Genomic DNA, 19,725 nt, shown 5'->3' with positions numbered 1-19,725 from the left:
TGCTGCAGTCCATGGGGTTTCAAAGAGTCAGACATGACTAAGTGACTAAAAAACAACAAAATGAAGGGTTATTGGGACAAAACCCCACTGCAAGTGAAAATAAATCAATATTGTCATTCTTATGGAAAATCATACAACACATAAGGGTACATATGGGTACATATGGAGAGGGAAATGGCAACCCACTCTAGTGTTCTTGCTTGGAGAACCTTATGGACGGAGGAGCCTGGAGTGCCTCAGTCTATGGGGTTGCAAAGAGTCAGACATGACTTAGCAACTGAACAATGGGTACTTACGAGTGAGAAGCTGCTGCTGCTGCTGCTAATTCGCTTCAGTCATGTCCGACTCTGTGCAACCCCATAGATGGCAGCCCACCAGGCTCCTCTGTCCCTGGGATTCTCCAGGCAAGAATACTGGAGTGGGCTGCCATTTCCTTCTCCAATGCATGAAAGTGAAAAGTGAAAGTGAAGTCGCTCAGTCGAGCCCGACTCTTAGCGAGCCCATGGACTGGAGCCTACCAGGCTCCTCCGTCCATGGGATTTTCCAGGCAAGAGTACTGGAGTGGGGTGCCATTGGCTTCTCCAGAGTGAGAAAAGCCTCCCTCTATTATATCAGAATTTCTGCTCTAAAACCAGGAAAACCATCAGCCATAAATCTCACTGTGAAAGGAAAAGGATGCTACATTAGCAAAAATCATCAGCAATGGGAGACTTTCTAAGGATTTTGTAACTAATACACACACTTGACTGATTTATAATAAATACTATGTATCATTTATTCTATAATTATATAAATTATGCCAATTATAAACAGTCATCTACCGTTCAACAAATGCTCTGGCTGTGACACAACTGAAGGGATTCAGCTATACAAAACAAGAGGAAAAGCAAAGGGACGTGCTGGACAGAAAACCTTTATCATCTAAGAGTCTCATTAAATTATCACTCAAGCAAAGAGCTCTAGAACTAAGAGAATACTCCTCAGTGAATGAGATGTTCTGTCTACAGTGTCTAATACAGTAACCACTGGTCACATATAATTACTGAGCACTTGAAATGTGGCCAGTGAGACTGAAAAACTAAATTTTTTATTTAATTTTGATTCATTTAAATGACCATAATAATTAAATAATCACACGTGGCCAGCAGCTGCTCTATTGGAGGGCACTGCTCTAGAATCACAGAAGGCTGGCTGTGGAGACAAACCTGAGAGCCTCAGAAATCTGAGATGTGACCAGCCGCACAAGTAAAAACAGGGGAGGAAGACTTCACAGAAGGTACAGCTGTATGTAGAGTATTATTTCTAGGACATATTTGGGCTTCCCTGGTGGCTCAGATGGTAGAGTCTGCCTGCAATGCAGGAGACCCAGGTTTGATCCCTGGGTCGGGAAGATCACCTGAAGGAGGAAACAGTAGCCTACTCCAGTGTTCTTACTTGGGAAATCCCATGGACAAAGAAGCCTGGTGGGTTGGCTACAGGACATATTTATTTCCTTAATCTTCATATGCTCTTATAGTCAGTGATCATCCCCATCGGTTGGATGAGGAAATCAGGGTTCAGCAAGATTCTCTGACTTGCCCAGGGCCTTACAGCTTTTACAGGCTAGGGCCAGAGATCTGAATATGGCTTTGACACCAAAATCCATACTCTAGTCATCAAGGCACTCCATTTACAGCACCTTTCACTCGTGATGTCTTCCATTTCCACCCTCTCTGAAGGGTCTGAAACACAAAAGTGGGTATGCATGGATGAGTGCATATATGTGTGTCTGAGTAGATTTTGCAGAATAGGTACAGGTCTGAGAATTACTTTAGTGTTTAGTGTGGATCTAGTATTCCATACAAATCAGTATCCTCTAAGCAACCAGCCCCATTTTCCACTTAATCAGGAAGAACAGGAGGCAAGAATGAGTACCTGCTGACTAACTTATTAAGGCCAAAATGGCAGATTAAATAAACCTTCTTCCTGGGACACATTTAGCACTATTACTATCATCCAGCTTTCCTGGTCCTCAGGGAACCCCCATTTCCCTGGCCATAGTGACACTTAGAAACCCCGAGACTACAGGTCTTCACAGCAGGGGAGGCTGGAGGTAACGGAATGAGGAAAACGGAGAGACAGGATACCTAAGAAACAGTATGTAGGTTTAAAAATAACTCGTTTCAAATCAAGAGTGACAATGTTAAATATGGGCTGCTCAGCTTCTCCCCCAATCTCCTATTTGTCTCCAGCAGTGGAAAAGGGCAAGTGCGGGTCATTAGATACCGCAAGTGTGGAAATCAGGTGAAGCCATGGTGGGAAAGATGGCCCTCCCAAGACAAAACCACAGGTGGATGTGGATGGCTGCTATGCTAATAAGATTTCTGCAGTATTATGAAGAAGATTTCTAATGGAACCAATTGTGCATCCCTTTAAAAAGTTTCATTATGCCTAGAAATAATACTTGATGAGATTAATAAAACAATTCTTATTTGTCTAAACTCCTGGAAGTTTAACTGAGCCTTTCATCCCTGTCCTGTGCTCCGATCCTGCAAGGAACCCTCTGAGAAGAGCCCCTTCCCCCTAAATAAAGCTTTACAGCATTTTGAGGTTGTGAGACTTATGTGATTCCACACCCAAATAACTCTGAAAATAGTTCATCCCATGCAACCCTCGGTGTGTCCTGGGAAGAATTCTATGGAAAACCAGCTTAGCCCAGTAATCACATTTGTCTACCCAGACAGCTAGTCTAACCTCTCAAGCTCCAGGAACATGGCTGTGGGGAATGATTTCTAGCCTAAGTTTACACAACAAAACTATTAACACCAAATAATACAACCTAGCAGGTGATTGTTGTGTTGTGACCAAAACTGATTTTATAGCTTTTTTTAAAGCCATTGTTTCCTCTCATTTTCTCTGGGCTATTCCCAAAAGTGGGGCTTCCCTCATAGCTCAGTCGGTAAATCATCTGACTGCAATGCAGGAGACCTGAGTTTGATTCCTGGGTAGGGAAGATCCCCTTCAGAAGGAAATGGCAACCTACTCTAGTATTCTTGCCTGGAGAATTCCATGGACAGTGAAGCCTGGCGGGCTACAGTCCATGCGGTTACATGGGGTTGCAAGAGTCAGACACGACTTAGTGACTAAACCACCACCATTCCCAAAAGTAATGTGTTGTGACATCTTTAATTTCTAACGCCTTCAGCTAAAATATATGTGTCTTTGGGAAATGACCACCACTAAGTTCTGACTTCACTCCCTTTCCGGTGGCAGTCGGCATTCCTTTGCAGAGTTTTGCTTCCAAGGGTAAATTACTTTACCAAGGAGGGGTCAGGGGAGACTACAAACTACAAATGCACACAGAGAAGTCGTCTGGTCTTATTCAAGAGTGAGTTTGTCTTTGTAGTACATTGTTCTCAGAAGTTTCCCGCGGGAGGAAAGCTCCACTTTGAATTGACAGGACAGCTTCCCTGGGAATGTCCCGCCCGGCGGCTTCCCTTATGAGCTCCTATCTCTGAGCGCGCAGAACTGTCCCGGGAATACCGAGTAGTGCAAAAAAGCGCCTACATCGCCATCCATCGGCCGGGAGAGGGTGGCATCCGGAGTGCAGAGCTCGCCGCAAGAGCTGGGGACGAGTCCTGGCAGGATCCGACCCAATAACACCTAACCAGCGCAGCCCTCCCTCCCCGCCCAGAGAACAGTCTCTGGTACCCGGCTCTGCGCTGCCGGGACCCCGCAGCAGCAAATGGACTCCGGGACCCTCCTGACATCGAACAAGAACAGCGCTAGAGACCCAGTTCCTGGGGGATCAGGCCAGTAAGGACCTTCCGTGTTCCTCTTCCCTACCTTTCTTCTCCCAAATCAGGGGCAACGCTGTCCCTTCCCAGGACAGGATCAGAGCCCGCCGAACCCAAAGTAGCTGGAACCTGCGTCCCCCGGCGGCCCCGCGCTCCTTGCGCCCAGGGCCGGTACACACCGCCAAGTTTGCGCACAGGGGATGCAGGAGTTGCCAGCACCCTGCAAGTCAGACCAGTCCTAGGATGCCCACGCTCAGATGGTCCAGTGATCACCGGCACCACTGGTGGCAGGGGAACTGAGGGTGAATCCGGGAGCTCAGAGGGACGGAGACTCAGGCGCGCGCAGTTGAGAGAGGAGGCTTACGTCTGGGACATGCGATTCTGCGCGCTTCTTCCAGATGCGCAGAAAAGAAGCCTTGGACCCCCAAGGGGCTGTTTCCAACGGCTCCTTCAGCAGCCTCCTCAGGAGCCCGAACGCCGCCGAGTCCACTTGATGCGTGGAGGAATCCGTGTTGAAGAGGGGCAGTTGGGGGTGGGAGGTGTGTACCTGGGACATGACGACGGCCCTGGCAAGGAGAGCGTGGTCTCTGGACCGACCTGGCTCGCGGGCTAAAGGAAACCCTATCCATGACCCTGCGCCCAAAGACTGGTTATAGCGTGGGGCTGGGACAGCCGAAGCTCACCGACGGTGGGGGAAGGTGGCACCCAAGGGGAAGAGGGGGCGGGACAGGAAGGATAGACCCTGAATCCATCCGGACTGAGAGGGCATCCGACCTATCTGGCGGCAGGATCTTACCCGCTCCGGGGCCAGGGCTGGGCGGTAGCGCTCTTCCGGAGCCAGGGCAGGGGACTGTTTCGTGGAGAGCATGTCTCGCTTTTTCCTCCGTCCACTCTTGGTCTCTTTTCTCTCCTCTGCGTGCCCCTGGGAGAGGCACTACGGATTCCTTTCTCCTCGCTCAGGAAGAGACAAGTTGCCCTTCAAGGGACAGGGGCCCCACATTTTGTCTGCTCGTCAGATCCTACCCGCGGACCACTCCCTCCCTTCCCTCGTGTCCCTAGGCCCCACCCATAAAAACCCTTGATGACAGATCCTCCGCAACCCCACCTCTTCTAGGCTGTTATTCAAATAAGTTATTCTTCAGGGGCTGGTGGGGGGGAAGCCAAGTGGACTGCTGGTCCCCTACCCAAACCCTCCCCCACACTTACGACCCGCGACGGCAGCATGGAGAGGGCGAGACCTTAGTGTTTGGGCTAGGGGAGACAGAGTAACTGAGAGTAAAGGAATTGCTTCTCATCTCTCCCAGATCTCATCACATCTAGACCAGTCTCTTGGCCCCAGCGTAGCCAAGTAAAAATCAAAATAACTGCAGCCACTGGCAATTAAGGGCCAAGTTTGTTATCTCAACAAAAACGTTTATGTTTTCTAGGGTAAGCATTGTTTGCTTTAGGCAAATAGAATCGAGATTCTATGTTTAGGGAAGAAACTGCTTTTGCAAGACTGCCTGAGACTTTGCTAAGGCTGCAGGGACCCAGGAGTAAAGCAGAGTCAGCTTCCAAACGCCTGGTGGCAATTTCATGCCCAGGGCTTCCACAAGCTGAACCCTAGAGGCCAACAACTCTGTGCCTTTCGGACACTCGCCAGCACCCGCTTCTCCTCAGGCAGCTTCCAGGAGAGCACCGCAGGTATTTACAATGATAAACACTATCACCTGAAGCCCAAGAGAGTTGTTATAGGCTTGGCAGAAAAGCACTACATTGAGTTTTGCTGAGAAATATTTTTTTTTTATCCAACCTCGGTCAAGATCTAATGAAAATTTCACAAATCACTCACGAGGTTATTGAATAAATTCATTTCTGGTATTCTGGAGGCAGCTATGAATAGTCAATAAAAATAAGTACCAGGCACCTGTTTCCCCAATATTACAACTGGAGAGGAGGATAACTTGTAAAACTGGGGGTGGGAGAATCAGTATTTTGCTTCTGAAGTGAAATGAGAAATGTAATAAGTGCATCATACAATAGTTGAAATCGGGAGAGAATCAAAGTAACCAGCCTAATTTTAAGTTTACACAGTTTTAAGTTTAGCAAGTACGGAGCTGGAATTCTGCAGAGGCAGGGTAAATTCAGGACTAGGTTCTAAAATATTGTCTCATCACACATCATCATTACCACAGGAACACCAGCCTGAAATCAAGAGCCTGAACAATTTGTCCATGAGCAACCCCCTCGTCTTTCATTGAAGTCAACTCCATCGATAAAATGAGGGTTGGATTCAATCCTCAATGTTTCTACAGGCATTCTGAAGCCAAGGATGGATTGTTTATTCATCGTTCATTCCTCTTTTCGCTTCCACTTTCTGCCCTCTGGTGGAGGTGCTACAGAAACTGTGCCATTCAAGTAGCTATATTAGGGAATCTGAACCAGCCACTACTATACAGGACCATCCTTCAGAGACTAAAGCTGACTGCACTGATAGTGTAAAACAGCATTTTCTAAGCTTCCTTTTAGCAAGAAAACCCAACAAATTCTAGGTACCAGTGGCAACAGAGTAAATATCTGAGATAGTCTGCATGAAGGTAAACAGCTATTTTTATATGCTTTGTAACAAAACTTCGATGTAAGGAATCATAGCAAATGTTAGAAACCTCTTAACACAGGTTATGTTATGAACCAACTTGAATTTGCAGCAAGCTCACAATAATATTCAATGACCTATGAATTATTCCTTTTTAAAAAATTTGCCACATTTGCTTTTCAACTTAGAGTGAAAACCATCACCTAGTTTCTTATAATACTTTTCATTTTACATAAAGAAATATTTACAGCCTTTTGAAATTTTTATTGTCTAATATTTCAAACATATATCTATTTGGATGGCTTAAAAGAAAAATCTTAATGGGATTTGTGGGCAAATTAACTTAAAGGTAGTGAGTATACCTCTGGAAAGGGTGACTTTACAGATCAAATGTAGGTCACATTGCATATTACAGACTAATTTCAGTGCTTAGTACTACAAATGAAGGGAGTTTAAGCTGAGATCTAAAGATACAAAGCCTTTAAAATAAAAAATATATGAAGAACACAGCAAGAAATAGGCAAACCGGACATTTACCTACTGCAGGGAGAGTTTACTTAAGAGGCAAAAACAACATACCCGTGTCTGGAGTAATATATTCCAGCATTCTGAAATGAATGTTCTGTATATGATAAAAATAGCCCATGTAGATACTGTTTGCTGTATATACTATTTCTGGGGCATTAATCCCTTATTCTATAGAGTAGTCCCTGGGAAGAAGGTAGTAAGAACTGGCCCATAAAAAGTTTCAAGAGACTTTTATTTCTAACACCCTCACATATCTAGTGTTAGTCTTCCCCACCTCTAGGGCTGCCATTTGACTGCCCACATCCTGTCTAGTTTTCCTAAGAATGCGCGTTTATTCTCACTCAGTTGTGTCTCTGCAACCCAATGGACTGTCGTCTTCCAGGCTCCTCTGCCATGGCATTTTCCAGGCAAGAATACTGGAGTTGACATTTCCTTCTCCAGGGGATCTTCCTGACCCAGGGATCGAACCTGAATTCCTGCACTGCAGGTGGATTCTTTACTGCTGAGCCCCTGGGGAAACCCCTTCCTGAGGATACCTCCTCAATGATAATGACCACATGAGCAAAAACTGAGATGTCCCAGTTTACAATTCATTTTTCTGATTTGTGAATCAATCTGTAAGAGAACTCACGACATTAAGTCACATTTATCTATCATCATAGTTAAGAATTTCTAAGCACTGTATGCCAGACACTTCACAAAGTGACGTGTATTTTTTCAGTTTTGAATTCTTGCAGCAAACCTATTTCCTCTGTTGTAAAATGAGAACAGCCCCACTGCATAAGTTGTCATGGGGGTTAAACAAACATAAGAAGTGCTTTCAAACAGTTGTAGACATAGCTAATGGGAACCTGCTGTATAGCACAGGGAATTCAGCTTGGTGCTCTGTGATGACCTAGATAGGTAGGATGGAGCGGGACGGGGAGAGAGGTCTAAGAGGATATATGTATACATATAGCTGATTCATTTCACTGTACAGCAGAAACTAATGCAACATTGTAAAGCAATGATACTCCAATTTAAAAAAAAACAGTTAAAATAGTTGTAGACACATAATAATCTACTATTTCTCCTTGTTTCTGTTTTACAGATGAGGAGTAAATGAAGTCTAAGAGAAGTTAAGTAATTGCCCAAGACCTCACAACTAGAAAAGGATAGAACCAGAACTGGAGTCCAAGCAATCTGGAACTAGACTGACCTCTTAACCCCTACCTCCTGCAGTACATTAAGACAGTAATGAAAAATGCCCCAAAAGTTTACAGCCCAGAATTACACTGTGAATCCACTCATTCATCCATCAAATGTTTACTGAGCACTGCAGTGAGTTAAATAGTGTCCCCCCCCTCCCCCCCACAAAATTAATGTCCACCTGGAACTAAATATATAACTTTCCTTATTTGGAAATAGGGTCTTTGCGGGTGTAATTGGGTAAAATGAGATTATACTGGAGTAGCGTGGGCCCTAACTACAGAGTGTTCTAAAGAGTCAGAAGAGGACACACATAGACAAGAAGGCCATGTGGAAATGGGGGTGACACACTGATGCATCTACCAACCAAGAAACGCCAAGGACTGTTGCCCCAAACTGGAAGCTGAGAGAGAGGTGTGCAAGGCTTTCTTTCTCCGAGTCTCCAGAAGGAGCCAACCCTGCTGTCATTTTTATTTTGGACATCTGACCTCCTAAACTGTGAGAGAATAAATTTCTGTTGCTTCAAGCCACTCTATTTGTGATAATTTGTCATGGCAGCCCTAGAGAACTAAAACCAGCATCTGCTATGTGGCTAGGCACAGTTTCCCACTCTAGAGTTACAGCAGTAAGCAAAACTGCACCCCCAGCCTTGTGGAGCTTTCCTGCTAGTGAAGGAGACAGATAATAAACAAATAGAGAATTCAAAGATAGGTACTGTGCAGCGTTACAAGGAAAAACCATTGTGTGAAGATACACAACAGCCAGATGAAGTTAGTTAGGGATGTCTAGAAAATTTCTCCCTAGAAATGTTTTAATTCAGATGAATCTAGACTGTGGAATTTCAGGCTATATTGGATAATTCCTCATAGTACCACTGAAATACATGTCTTTGCATTAATTGGAAAGAAAACTTAGCAAGAACAGCAGCTTGGCAAGCAACAGACCTAAACTTGCTCAACAGACCAAGATTCTGAAACACAAGAAAAGGATGGACACGCTTAAGAGAAAGCAGAGGGGTTTCTGGCTTCTCTCAACCCTCCCAAATTCACATCTCTTCTCAGAGGTAGTAGCCAGTATTCTGCCCTTTCCTCCTCCTACCTCACAGGGAGACGCTAAGGTCCAAGGCTTCGGGAGGTCTACATCACTGCCACTCAAAAAAGAGGCACCTTCCACAGACCAAAGAGACACAGTGACTTTTACATCAACTCTAGCTCCAGAGCTCAGACTTCTGTTTCACTTCCTAGCACGCAGGTATGGGCAAATCTAACAGCTGGAGTCGTCCTTGGGTCACCAGAAATAACGTGAAGAGTCAAAAATTCCTATAGGATATCTTTAAACACTAACACAGATACTTACCTCTGTTTAGAAAGTTTAACATTCATAGCCATGAAGTTCAAGCATCAGACTTCTTGGCAAAAAGCAAATATTTTCAATGTTTTGCTTCAGTCAAGTTCATTTGGCAATTTAGCAAAGATTTTACCCACTTATTTGTGATTGAAAGTGAAAGTGAAGTTGCTCAGTCATATCCGACTCTTTGTGACCTCATTGACTGTAGCATGCCAGGCTCCTTCCTCTGTACATGGGATTCTCCAGGCAAGAGTACAGGAGTGTGATGCCATTTCCTTCTCCAGGGGATCTTCCCCACCCAGGGATCGAACCTGGGTCTCCCACATTGCAGGCAGACTTTACAGTCTGAGCCACCAGGGGAGCCCTTATTTGAGATTTTCTGAATTTAATTTAGATTTGAGGAGTGAAATTAACTGAAATACAAACATTAGGTGTTGCTCAATCCCTAAAACTGTTTAAACTGAAAAACTAAAAGATTTCAACATAAATATGCCTCAAATTTCAAAAAGTAAACTAATAAATTTTTATAATGACACAAGTAAATAGGAAAATAAGACCATCACATTCACATTTTTATCTGTGTCATTCTGAGTGGCTATTTGGTAACTTTTCCATTCCTTCTCTAATTGGCTCAGATTGAAGCAAAAAGGTCAACATGTATCACTTTAATAACTTCAAAACAAATTAGCATTAAGCATTTGGACAAAATTTATTTTTGACCTTAAAGAATTTATTTCCTCCCCTTTGACTCACTGCACAGCAGTTTCTGCAGTGTCCTCAGGTCACTCCTCCAGGGCAACAGGGAACCATGGGAACTGCAGGCCTGCATCACTGAATCCCAGCATAGCAGCCCCTCCAGCCTTGGCTGCCTCCCACCTACCTTGCTCCCTGCTTTCACCCTCATCTGCATAGTCTTTTCTCCATACAGAAGACAGTTATCTTAAAAGAACAGTATTCAGTTCAGTCCAGTCACTCAGTCACGTCTGAATCTTTGCAACCCCATGGACTGCAGCACGCCAGGCCTCCCTATTACCAACTCCCTGAGTTTACTCAAACTAATGTTTGAGTCGGTGATGCCATCCAACCATCTCATCCTCTATCGGCCCCTTCTCCTCACGCCTTCAATCTGTCCCAGCATCAGGGTCTTTTCAAATGAGTCAGCTCTTCGCATCAGGTGGCCAAAGTACTGGAATTTCGGCTTCAGCATCAGTCTTTTCAATGAACACTCAAGACTCATCTCCTTTAGGATGGACTAGTTGGATCTCTCTGCAATCCAAGGGACTCGCAAGAGTCTTCTCCAGCACCACAGTTCAAAAGCATCAATTCCTTGGTGCTCAGCTTTCTTTAAATTCCAACTCTCACATCCATACATGACTACTGGAAAAACCATAGCTTTGACTAGATGGACCTTTGTCGGCAAAGTAATGTCTCTGCTCTTTAATATGCTGTCTAGGTTGGTCATAACTTTCCTTCCAAGGAGTAAGCATCTTTTAATTTCATGGCTGCAATCACCATCTGCAGTGATTTTGGAGCCCAGAAAAATAAAGTCAGCCACTGTTTCCCCATCTATTTGCCATGAAGTGATGGGACCAGATGCCATCTTCATTTTCTGAATGTTGAGCTTTAAGCCAACTTTTTCACTCTCCACTTTCACTTTTTTCAAGAGACCCTTTAGTTCTTCTTCACTTTCTGCCATAAGGGTGGTGTCATCTGCATATCTGAGGTTATTGCTATTTCTCCCAGTAATCTTGATTCCAGCTTGTGCTTCATTCAGCCCAGTGTTTCTCATGATGTACTCTGCACAGCCTTGACATACTCCTTTTCCTATTTGGAACCAATCTGTTGTTCCATGTCCAGTTCTAACTTTTGCTTCCTGACCTGCATACAGATTTCTCAAAAGACAGGTCAGGTGCTCTGGTATTCCCATCTCTTTCAGAATTTTCCACAGTTTATTGTGATCCACACAGTCAAAGGCTTTGGCATAGTCAATAAAGCTGAAATAGATGTTTTTCTGGAACTCTTTTGCTTTTTCCACAATCCAGCGGATGTTGGCAATTTGATCTCTGGTTCCTCTGCCTTTTCTAAAACCAGCTTGAATATCTGGAAGTTCACAGTTCACATATTATTGAAGCCTCACTTGGAGAATTTTGAGCATTACTTTATTAGTGTGTGAGATGAGTGCAACTGTGCGGTAGTTTTAGCATTCTTTGGCACTGATTTTCTTTGGGATTGGAATGAAAACTGACCTTTTTCCAGTGCTGTGGCCACTGCTGAGTTTTCCAAATTTGCTGGCATATTGAGTGCAGCACTTTCACAGCATTATCTTTTAGGATTTGAAATCACTCAAATTCCATCACCTCCACTAGCTTTGTTCGTAGTGATGCTTCCTAAGGCCCACTGGACTTCGCATTCCAGGATGTCTGGCTCTAGGGGAGTGATCACACCATCATGATTATCTGAGTCGTGAAGATCTTTTTTGTACAGTTCTGGGTATTCTTGCCACCTCTTCTTAATATCTTCTGCTTCTGTTAGGTCCATACCATTTCTGTCCTTTATCAAGCCCATCTTTGCATGAAATGTTCCCTTGGTATCTCTAATTTTCTCGACGAGATCTCTAGTCTTTCCCATTCTATTGTTTTCCTCTATTTCTTTGCATTGATCACTGAGGAAGGCTTTCTTATCTCTCCTTGCTATTCTTTGGAACTCTGCATTCAGATGCTTATAGCCTTCCTTTTCTCCTTTGCTTTTCGCTTCCCTTCTTTCCACAGCTATTTGTAAGGCCTCCCCAGACAGCCATTTTGCTTTTTTGCATTTCTTTTCCATGGGGATGGTCTTGATCCCTGCCTCCTGTACAATGTCACGAACCTCTGTCCATAGTTCATCAGGCACTCTGTCTATCAGATCTAGACCCTTAAATCTATTCCTCACTTCTACTGTATAATCATAAGGGATTTGATTTAGGTTATACCTGAATGGTCTAGTGGTTTTCCCTACTTTCTTCAATTTAAGTCTGAATTAACAAATAATTATTCCCCACTTAAAACCTTCAATGGCTGCCCACTGCAACTAGAAATAAACTCCAATTCCATACCACGGTCTATCAACCCTGCTAGGAACTGGCCCTGGATCCTCTTTCCCTGTCACTCACTAAGCTCCAGACACACTGGCTCTTCCACCTATTCCTCAGCCAGGCCAAGCATCTCCCAACTTAAAGACTTGCTTCTTGCTGCTTTCTCTCACTCACAGACTTTTCCCTCAGAACATCAACTGAAGGTCATTCAGGTCACAACTCAAATGTCCCCACCTCAGAGGGGCTTTTTCAATTTAAGTAGTTAGTGCCTTTCCACGCTCCCCACGCTCCCCCAACCCCATCACTTTCTGTAACATTTCTCTCATTTTTTAACACCACTTACCGTACATGAAATCACGTTCATTTTATTGTGTATCTATTTCCTGCCTGCTTTCTTCTACTCTTTAGCAGGTCCCTGAAAGGACCACCATTATTTCCAGTACCTAAAGAGTACCCATCACACAGTAAAAGCATCTGTTGATTGAATAAATGAATGCACAGTTGTGTGACTCTGGGCTAATTAAGCTCTGAGCTACTAGCCAGTCAAATAAAAAACAGCAAACTGGGTTATTCACTCAGTCTTCTTCTGCTCACTAAATTCTTCTGCAAAACTTGGAAAGAAAACTTAGCAAGAACAGAAACCCAACAAACAGACGTAAACTAATCTTCAGGTCTGTTTATTAGGCCAAGATCTTGAAATACATGAAAAGAGCTTCCAATGTGGACACCTAATCATTTAATTAATATTCATTTTAGATTACAGTAAGGTAATGACTTGAGTGTAAGAGCTCTGATTTAGAGCTTCTAAGACACCAACCCAGTAACATTGGGAAAGATAAAAAAGAAATCTAAAATTAAAAGAAAAATACAATAAAGAAAGGAATGACTGCCTTCCCACTTTAGACACCAGCCAATACTTGACTCAGGAACGTAACATTAAACAAACTGAGTTAAAGGAAGCAAAATTTTAAAATCCTTCTTAGTACTTCTACCACTTTTTAGTACCTGTCGATTACTATGTTTTGTAACAAGCATTAGAGTTTTATATATTGATAAAATTATAGGCTCCTGAATGTTTTAAATAGTAAATATTCTACATTAAAAATTTGGTATGAAAAATTTTAATGAAAACATTAATCGTACAAAAATTAAATATCAAAACCATTTAAAATGACTTATAATTCAAAGAGATTCAGCTTATTGATACTTCTGTATTAGCTTGTTTTCATAAGAATTGATTATTTCCAGCTGAAAAAAAAAATCTACCAATAGGACTGTGGTAAGAAGAAATGAGAATAACATACATAAAGCTTATAAGCCTGTGCTCAGCATATTTTGCTCATAAATATTAGTTTTTCTTTTATTATTACTTTGAAAAAACACATAAGTTTTACAGAACATGCCAACTTCAGATAGAAGCTTCTTACATGAGAAATAACCACATGTAAGGAATCTAGCCTAGCATTTTTTTAAAACAATTACATTTTCCTCTGAGGAATATACTACATAAAATTGTAATAACTGATAAAAATTCCTCACTAATAAACCAACTTCTAGAGTCTAATTATATAGCTTCTTGTTATAATTTAAGAGGTCCTTTAGAGAATATATATTTTTAAAAAGTACAAAGTTACATGATCAGGAAAAGTACCTTTTAATAAGTAACCACAACATTGTGAAATATTCCTCTAATTACATATATGGCTCAGTTTCATCTTAATTTTGCCAAAAAAAAAGATGGCTTGAAATAGTAAATGAAATAGGTATGTTAATACAAGGAAGCACAACAAACAACTGACATGTTACCTTGCCACTATCTACATCTTATGAAATATTTTACAATTTCAGTCATGCTTTTACTATTAAATACTGTTATAGTGCCACTTTTAGGATGTTACTTAAGATAAAGCTTAACATTCTATCCTTCTAACAAGAGTTCAAAGAGAATACAGAGATGAATGTGAATATATATTGTGTTCTACAGCATCTGCTTTCTAATATTCCAAATTTAACAACTTATCTAAATCTAATCTGAGGTATATTAACAAGTCAAACATTTTTTAATCCACAGCATGGGCTATGTACCATGCAAACACTACTACCACAATTGCACACAGTGGAAAGAGGTAATATTTATATTTCTGCCATAGGGTTAGCTCAACTGCCACTTCATCTCTCTTCCTGTTCTTCTTCCGACGACCCTTCAGTCTGTTTTCAAAAGCTTCCAGTTCAGCCTAAATCAAAACAGTATCATTTTTATTAAATTCAATACACACACTGACTTGAATTTTTCCACTCAGACAAAAATAAATTGGGGAAATGTTTTAATAGTAATGGTATATAATTAATATACAGATTTGATTTTTTTAAAATACTATATTTCCACTACTGACCTTATTCAACAAATTCAGAGTTGAGGTAAGAAGAATTGGAACTTGAGAGTGGTGAAAGAGACTATTTCAGACTGATGGCCTGCTTTTGATACTAAATATAGAAACATCTCATTTAAAATACAGACATTAGTTTTATATAGCACCATTAATCTGTAGTTAATGGGACTCTATAATACAGAGCTTCCAGCTAGTGCAAACAGACAACCCATTAGGATAAAGATACCTATAATTCCAGTTTTACACAATGCTGGTAACAAATATTAACGACTTGTATGGAAGACATTCAAGTGAGTGAATAGAAAAAGCTGCTAGAAATTGATTCCTCTCAATCAAATACATTTAAAAACAGAGTAAAAATTCTTCAGGGGAAAAATGCTTCATACTTTAAACCAAAATGACTCCTTTAGAAAGTAGAATTACATAAAAACTCATTCTAAAAAATAACTTTAAAAAAGGATACCTAGATGACACTCATTATAAAATGCAGATTTTTAGTCTATTATAAAGAACTTACTTATTAAGCTTTAATGCATGACAATATAATATTATACACTGCATTGTTATTAACTAAAGCCTGGTACTTATTAACATATATGTAATATTCATGCAAAAATCTATAAATGTTCATTTAAAAGAAGGAAATAGAAACTTCAGTTAACATATCCATAACTTTTCTCATAAACCACATCTGAAGACCTAACATATATTCAATACTTAATTTAACACAAAGTGACATTCTTCAATGAACCAAAATATCAAAATATTCTCAAGTGGTTGTGATATACAGCAAAAGGTCAAAATATATTAAAAGCCGTCAAACTTGAGAACCACTGACACAGTAAAATAACTGATGCATAAATGATGACTCACAGTTGTCAAAAGTGGTTTAAATTATCTTCTATACACTGTTTAAAAGGCAGTAAATAGAGACTATATTTAAGATTTCTCTCCATAATGGCTTATAAAAAGGAGAAGAAGGGACACCCCAGACTATTAATAATAATCTCCAGGATTCCAGTCAACCCATGTTTTATTGCATTAGCTCTGATAATTTATTTTTTGATATTAGGCAAATCAACTTTACAGAACATAAAACATGAGAGGTTATTTTATCCCACCTTGCTACATGAATTATTCTTAATACCCTCTCTCAAGACATGGAAATTTCAGTTTCTTCATTCATAATGGTGGTAGTTTACATACAATGTACTCTACTTGCTAAGCACTGAAGTATCTCAAAATGCAAACTGACAAAAAATTATATGTCACTATTAGAAAGTTAAGCCACTCTGGAATATATGATCAATAAATACAGTATTTGAGCAAACAGGAGGTATAAGAATGTACTTGTTTTCTAGGTAACACATTTTATCTTGAATGCAGATAAAAATTTAAGAATTCTTGAAGGCATTCAAGAGTCTAATGGGGAAATAAGAAGGTGTATTATTAAAACAAATGTATTGGTTAGTAAACAGCACTTATCTGTCACAGACAATCTACAACTCAGTAAGACGAGTGAAGACATGCACTCCAGGGGATGCCTTAAAACAGATGCTGCCATGTCCTGACCCCCCGTCACTCAAACCAAAAGAGGCATTATCTCTGGAGAATGGATGAAATCAACAAGGAAGCAATTGGGAATACACAAAATACACAGAATATTTGGGCACATACAAGGTCCCATGCTTCCTTCAGAGGTTCAGGATACCTGGACTGAAACAAACGGATAATTTTTGTTTTACAAGGAACTAGAGTTTCGGTCCAGAATTGAGCTGACCTAGTTTATATGTTATGTTTATATGTTTCCACGTATCTTGTATTTGCATAAAAACTAACAATTATGCAAAAAGACCTAAGTTTGGGTGTTTTCTGTTACCTGTTGTCTTCGTTTTTCCTCTTCAAGGGCAGCTTTGGCTTCTGCTTCTTTTAACTGTTTATAGACATTTAAAACTAAATTAACATTGCAATCACCAAATTTTATACAGAATTTTAACATCTTTCATTCCAGGCTCCACTAACCTATAACAACTTCTGAGAGCTTCATACTGAAAATTATTTAAAGAACCATAAATGTTATACACTGAGAAGTGTTACTAGGGTACTATCTAACAGGGTGTGAGCGGAAGTCGAGTGTTTTATCTTATTCAGCTGAACAACTATAAGATACTAGATCATAATACACAGAGTTACAACACTGTAAACTGAAATACTTTTAAAACTGGACTTTTACTCTTAAGTTACCATATTAAGATTATAATCAATTATTAAATATTACTGTTTGCCTAGGGATGAAATTGACCATTTTCCTAAAACGCCCTCTCTGGAAGGGAATCCTTAGTTTCAAACAAAACCAAAAGTTTATTCACTGATTGGGTTAATGGAGGGAAATAGTGACACAAAGTAACCCAAACAGCAAAGAATCCTAAAATTTTATTTTTGTATTATTTTAACATAATTTTCAGGAAGCTTTAACATTAAGATGAGCAACTATGTTCCAGAGTACATCCACTAACTGGTAGAGTATGGGAAAATCTAGTACACCCCAGACAATAAAGATTATATCTAGCACACACCAGCACATCTGAGAGTTTTAAAATAGGCCTACATACTAGGCTTTTATCACAAAAACAAAAAAGGATGAGATTTCAAGTTCTTCATAATAAGCATCTGAATTTAATGTACAAAATAAATAAGGAAAGGCCACTAACACATTAAAAATGACATTTAACGTGACATTACCTCAGATGCTTTCTGCTTCATTTCTTTGCATGTTGTGTCACATTCTATGGAAATCTGATTTTCACGTACTTTGTTGCACTGCACTTCCTACAAATAAAATTTTTAAAATTTTTACTTCAAAAGATGTCCCTCAAAGTTGTAGTAACTGCAGGCCATAAAAAAGCAAAATTTATCTAGCAGCTTAATATTATGCCTATTATTTCATTTTTATTCTTCATTTCTCTTTATCGCTTCCTATTACTCTTCTGAAGCCTCCAGGGAGGTGCTAGAGTAGTGCCATCCAACACAGCTAGCCGAGGCAATGGAAATGTTCTATACTCACAGGGGTAGCAATTCCCACAGATGGTGCCTGAGTACTCAAAGTGTACTGAAATCAAGGAACTGAATGTCATGTCACATATTAATGTTGATTCATTAAAATTCTAATTTAAATAGCCATAAGTGGCTAGTGGCTATCACCACAGTGTGGCTCTAGAGAGTCTTTTTTGGAGAGCTACAAGTTTTTCTCTCAACCATTTATCTTTTTAAAAAAAAGCTGAGGTGAAAATCATTCTAAACTGTCTGTATCTCACTGACTCCGTAATGAAATAATAAAAAATACAGTTTTATTGATGAGGTGACATCAAGACTATAATCAATTTGTGCACTAGTAAAGTAATGGTTAAAATTCTCCAAGCCAGGCTTCAGCAATATGTGAACCGTGAACTTCCAGATATTCAGGCTGGTTTTAGAAAAGGCAGAGGAACCAGAGATCAAATTGCCAACATCCACTGGATCATGGAAAAAGCAAGAGAGTTCCAGAAAAACATCTATTTCTGCTTTATTGACTATGCCAAAGCCTTTGACTGTGTGAATCACAGTAAACTGGAAAATTCTGAAAGAGATGTGAATACCAGACCACCTGACCTGCCTCTTAAGAACCTGTATGCAGGTCAAGAAGCAACAGTTAGAACTGGACATGGAACAACAGGCTGGTTCCAAATAGGAAAAGGAGTACGTCAAGGCTGTATATTGTCACCCTGCTTATTTAACTTATATGCAGAGTACATCATGAGAAACACTGAGCTGGAGGAAGCACAAGCTGGATTCAACATTGCCGGGAGAAATATCAATAACCTCAGATATGCAGATGACACCACCCTTATGGCAGAAAAGTGAAGAAGAACTAAAGAACCTCTTGATGAAAGTGAAAAAGGAGAGTGAAAAAGTTGGCTTAAAGCTCAACATTCAGAAAACGAAGATCCTGGCATCTGGGCCCATCACTTCATGGCAAATAGATGGGGAAACAGTGGCTGACTTCATTTTTCTGGGCTCCAAAATCACTGCAGATGGTGACTGCAGCCATGAAATTAAAAGATGCTTACTCCTTGGAAGGAAAGTTATGACCAACCTAGACAGCGTATTCAAAAGCAGAGACGTTACTTTGTCAACAAAGGTCCATCTAGTCAAGGCTATGGTTTTTCCAGTGGTCATGTATGGATGTGAGAGTTGGACTATAAAGAAAGCTGAGCGCCAAAGAATTGATGCTTTTGAACTGTGGGTTGGAGAAGACTCTTGAGAGTCCCTTGGACTGCAAGGAGATCCAACCAGTCCATCATAAAGGAGGGCAGTCCTGGGTGTCTATTGGAAGAACTGATGTTGAAGCTGAAACTCCAATATTTTGGCCATCTGATGTGAAGAGCTGACTCATTGTGATGTGAAGACCCTGATGTTGTGAAAGATTGAGGACAGGAGGAGAAGGGGACGATAGAGGTTTAGATGGATGGATGGCATCACTGACTCAATGGCCACTAGTTTGGGTAAACTCCGGGAGTCGGTGATGGACTGGGAGGCCTGGCATGCTGTGGTTTATGGGGTCGCAAAGAGTCAGACATGACTGAGAGACTGAACTGAACTGTAATAAAATAAGTGGTCTTTATTTTAAATAGTCTAAACTCTGCTTCTGTAGATCTTTTGTCTGCCTTTTATTCATTCCACATTTCTTGCTGCCAGATGTCCTTTTTGCTGTAAGGGTATCTATTGGTACCAAGTTGCTCCTTTCTCACCACACCCTCACCACACTAGTTTTTTAGTTCAAATCTACCAGAGTAAGGAAATGAGATCATCAAA

The 19,725-nt window shown here is 40.8% G+C and overlaps 2 protein-coding genes across 8 annotated transcripts in view; both read right to left on the bottom strand.

Moving 5' to 3' along the window:
* The window catches only part of CORIN (corin, serine peptidase), a 282,930-nt gene extending 277,489 nt beyond the window's left edge, over positions 1-5,441 (bottom strand). The window contains exon 1 of one of the 2 annotated variants that reach the window (XM_044945906.2): positions 4,573-5,441. In XM_044945906.2, the coding sequence (XP_044801841.2) occupies positions 4,573-4,644 (72 nt within the window). In that variant the 5' untranslated portion in view covers positions 4,645-5,441. Of the gene's footprint in view, positions 1-4,140; positions 4,463-4,572 lie in introns of those variants that run through there. The other variant, XM_025290092.3, reaches the window with a different exon arrangement.
* A 7,704-nt stretch (positions 5,442-13,145) lies between these two features.
* Positions 13,146-19,725, bottom strand: part of NFXL1 (nuclear transcription factor, X-box binding like 1) — a 59,592-nt gene continuing 53,012 nt past the window's right edge. For all 6 annotated transcript variants that reach the window (XM_025290086.3, XM_006045873.4, XM_045166293.1 and 3 more), the window contains exons 21-23: positions 17,617-17,703; positions 16,754-16,807; positions 13,146-14,718 (exon numbers count right to left, since the gene is read on the bottom strand). In XM_025290086.3, the coding sequence (XP_025145871.2) occupies positions 14,545-14,718; positions 16,754-16,807; positions 17,617-17,703 (315 nt within the window). In that variant the 3' untranslated portion in view covers positions 13,146-14,544. The remainder of the gene's footprint in view (positions 14,719-16,753; positions 16,808-17,616; positions 17,704-19,725) is intronic.

The sequence above is a fragment of the Bubalus bubalis genome, chromosome 7 (assembly GCF_019923935.1).
Source record: "Bubalus bubalis isolate 160015118507 breed Murrah chromosome 7, NDDB_SH_1, whole genome shotgun sequence".
Classification (NCBI taxonomy): Eukaryota; Metazoa; Chordata; class Mammalia; order Artiodactyla; family Bovidae; genus Bubalus; species Bubalus bubalis.
The sequence above is the reverse complement of the archived record's forward strand: the minus strand, read 5'-3'. Positions and strand labels throughout refer to the sequence as shown.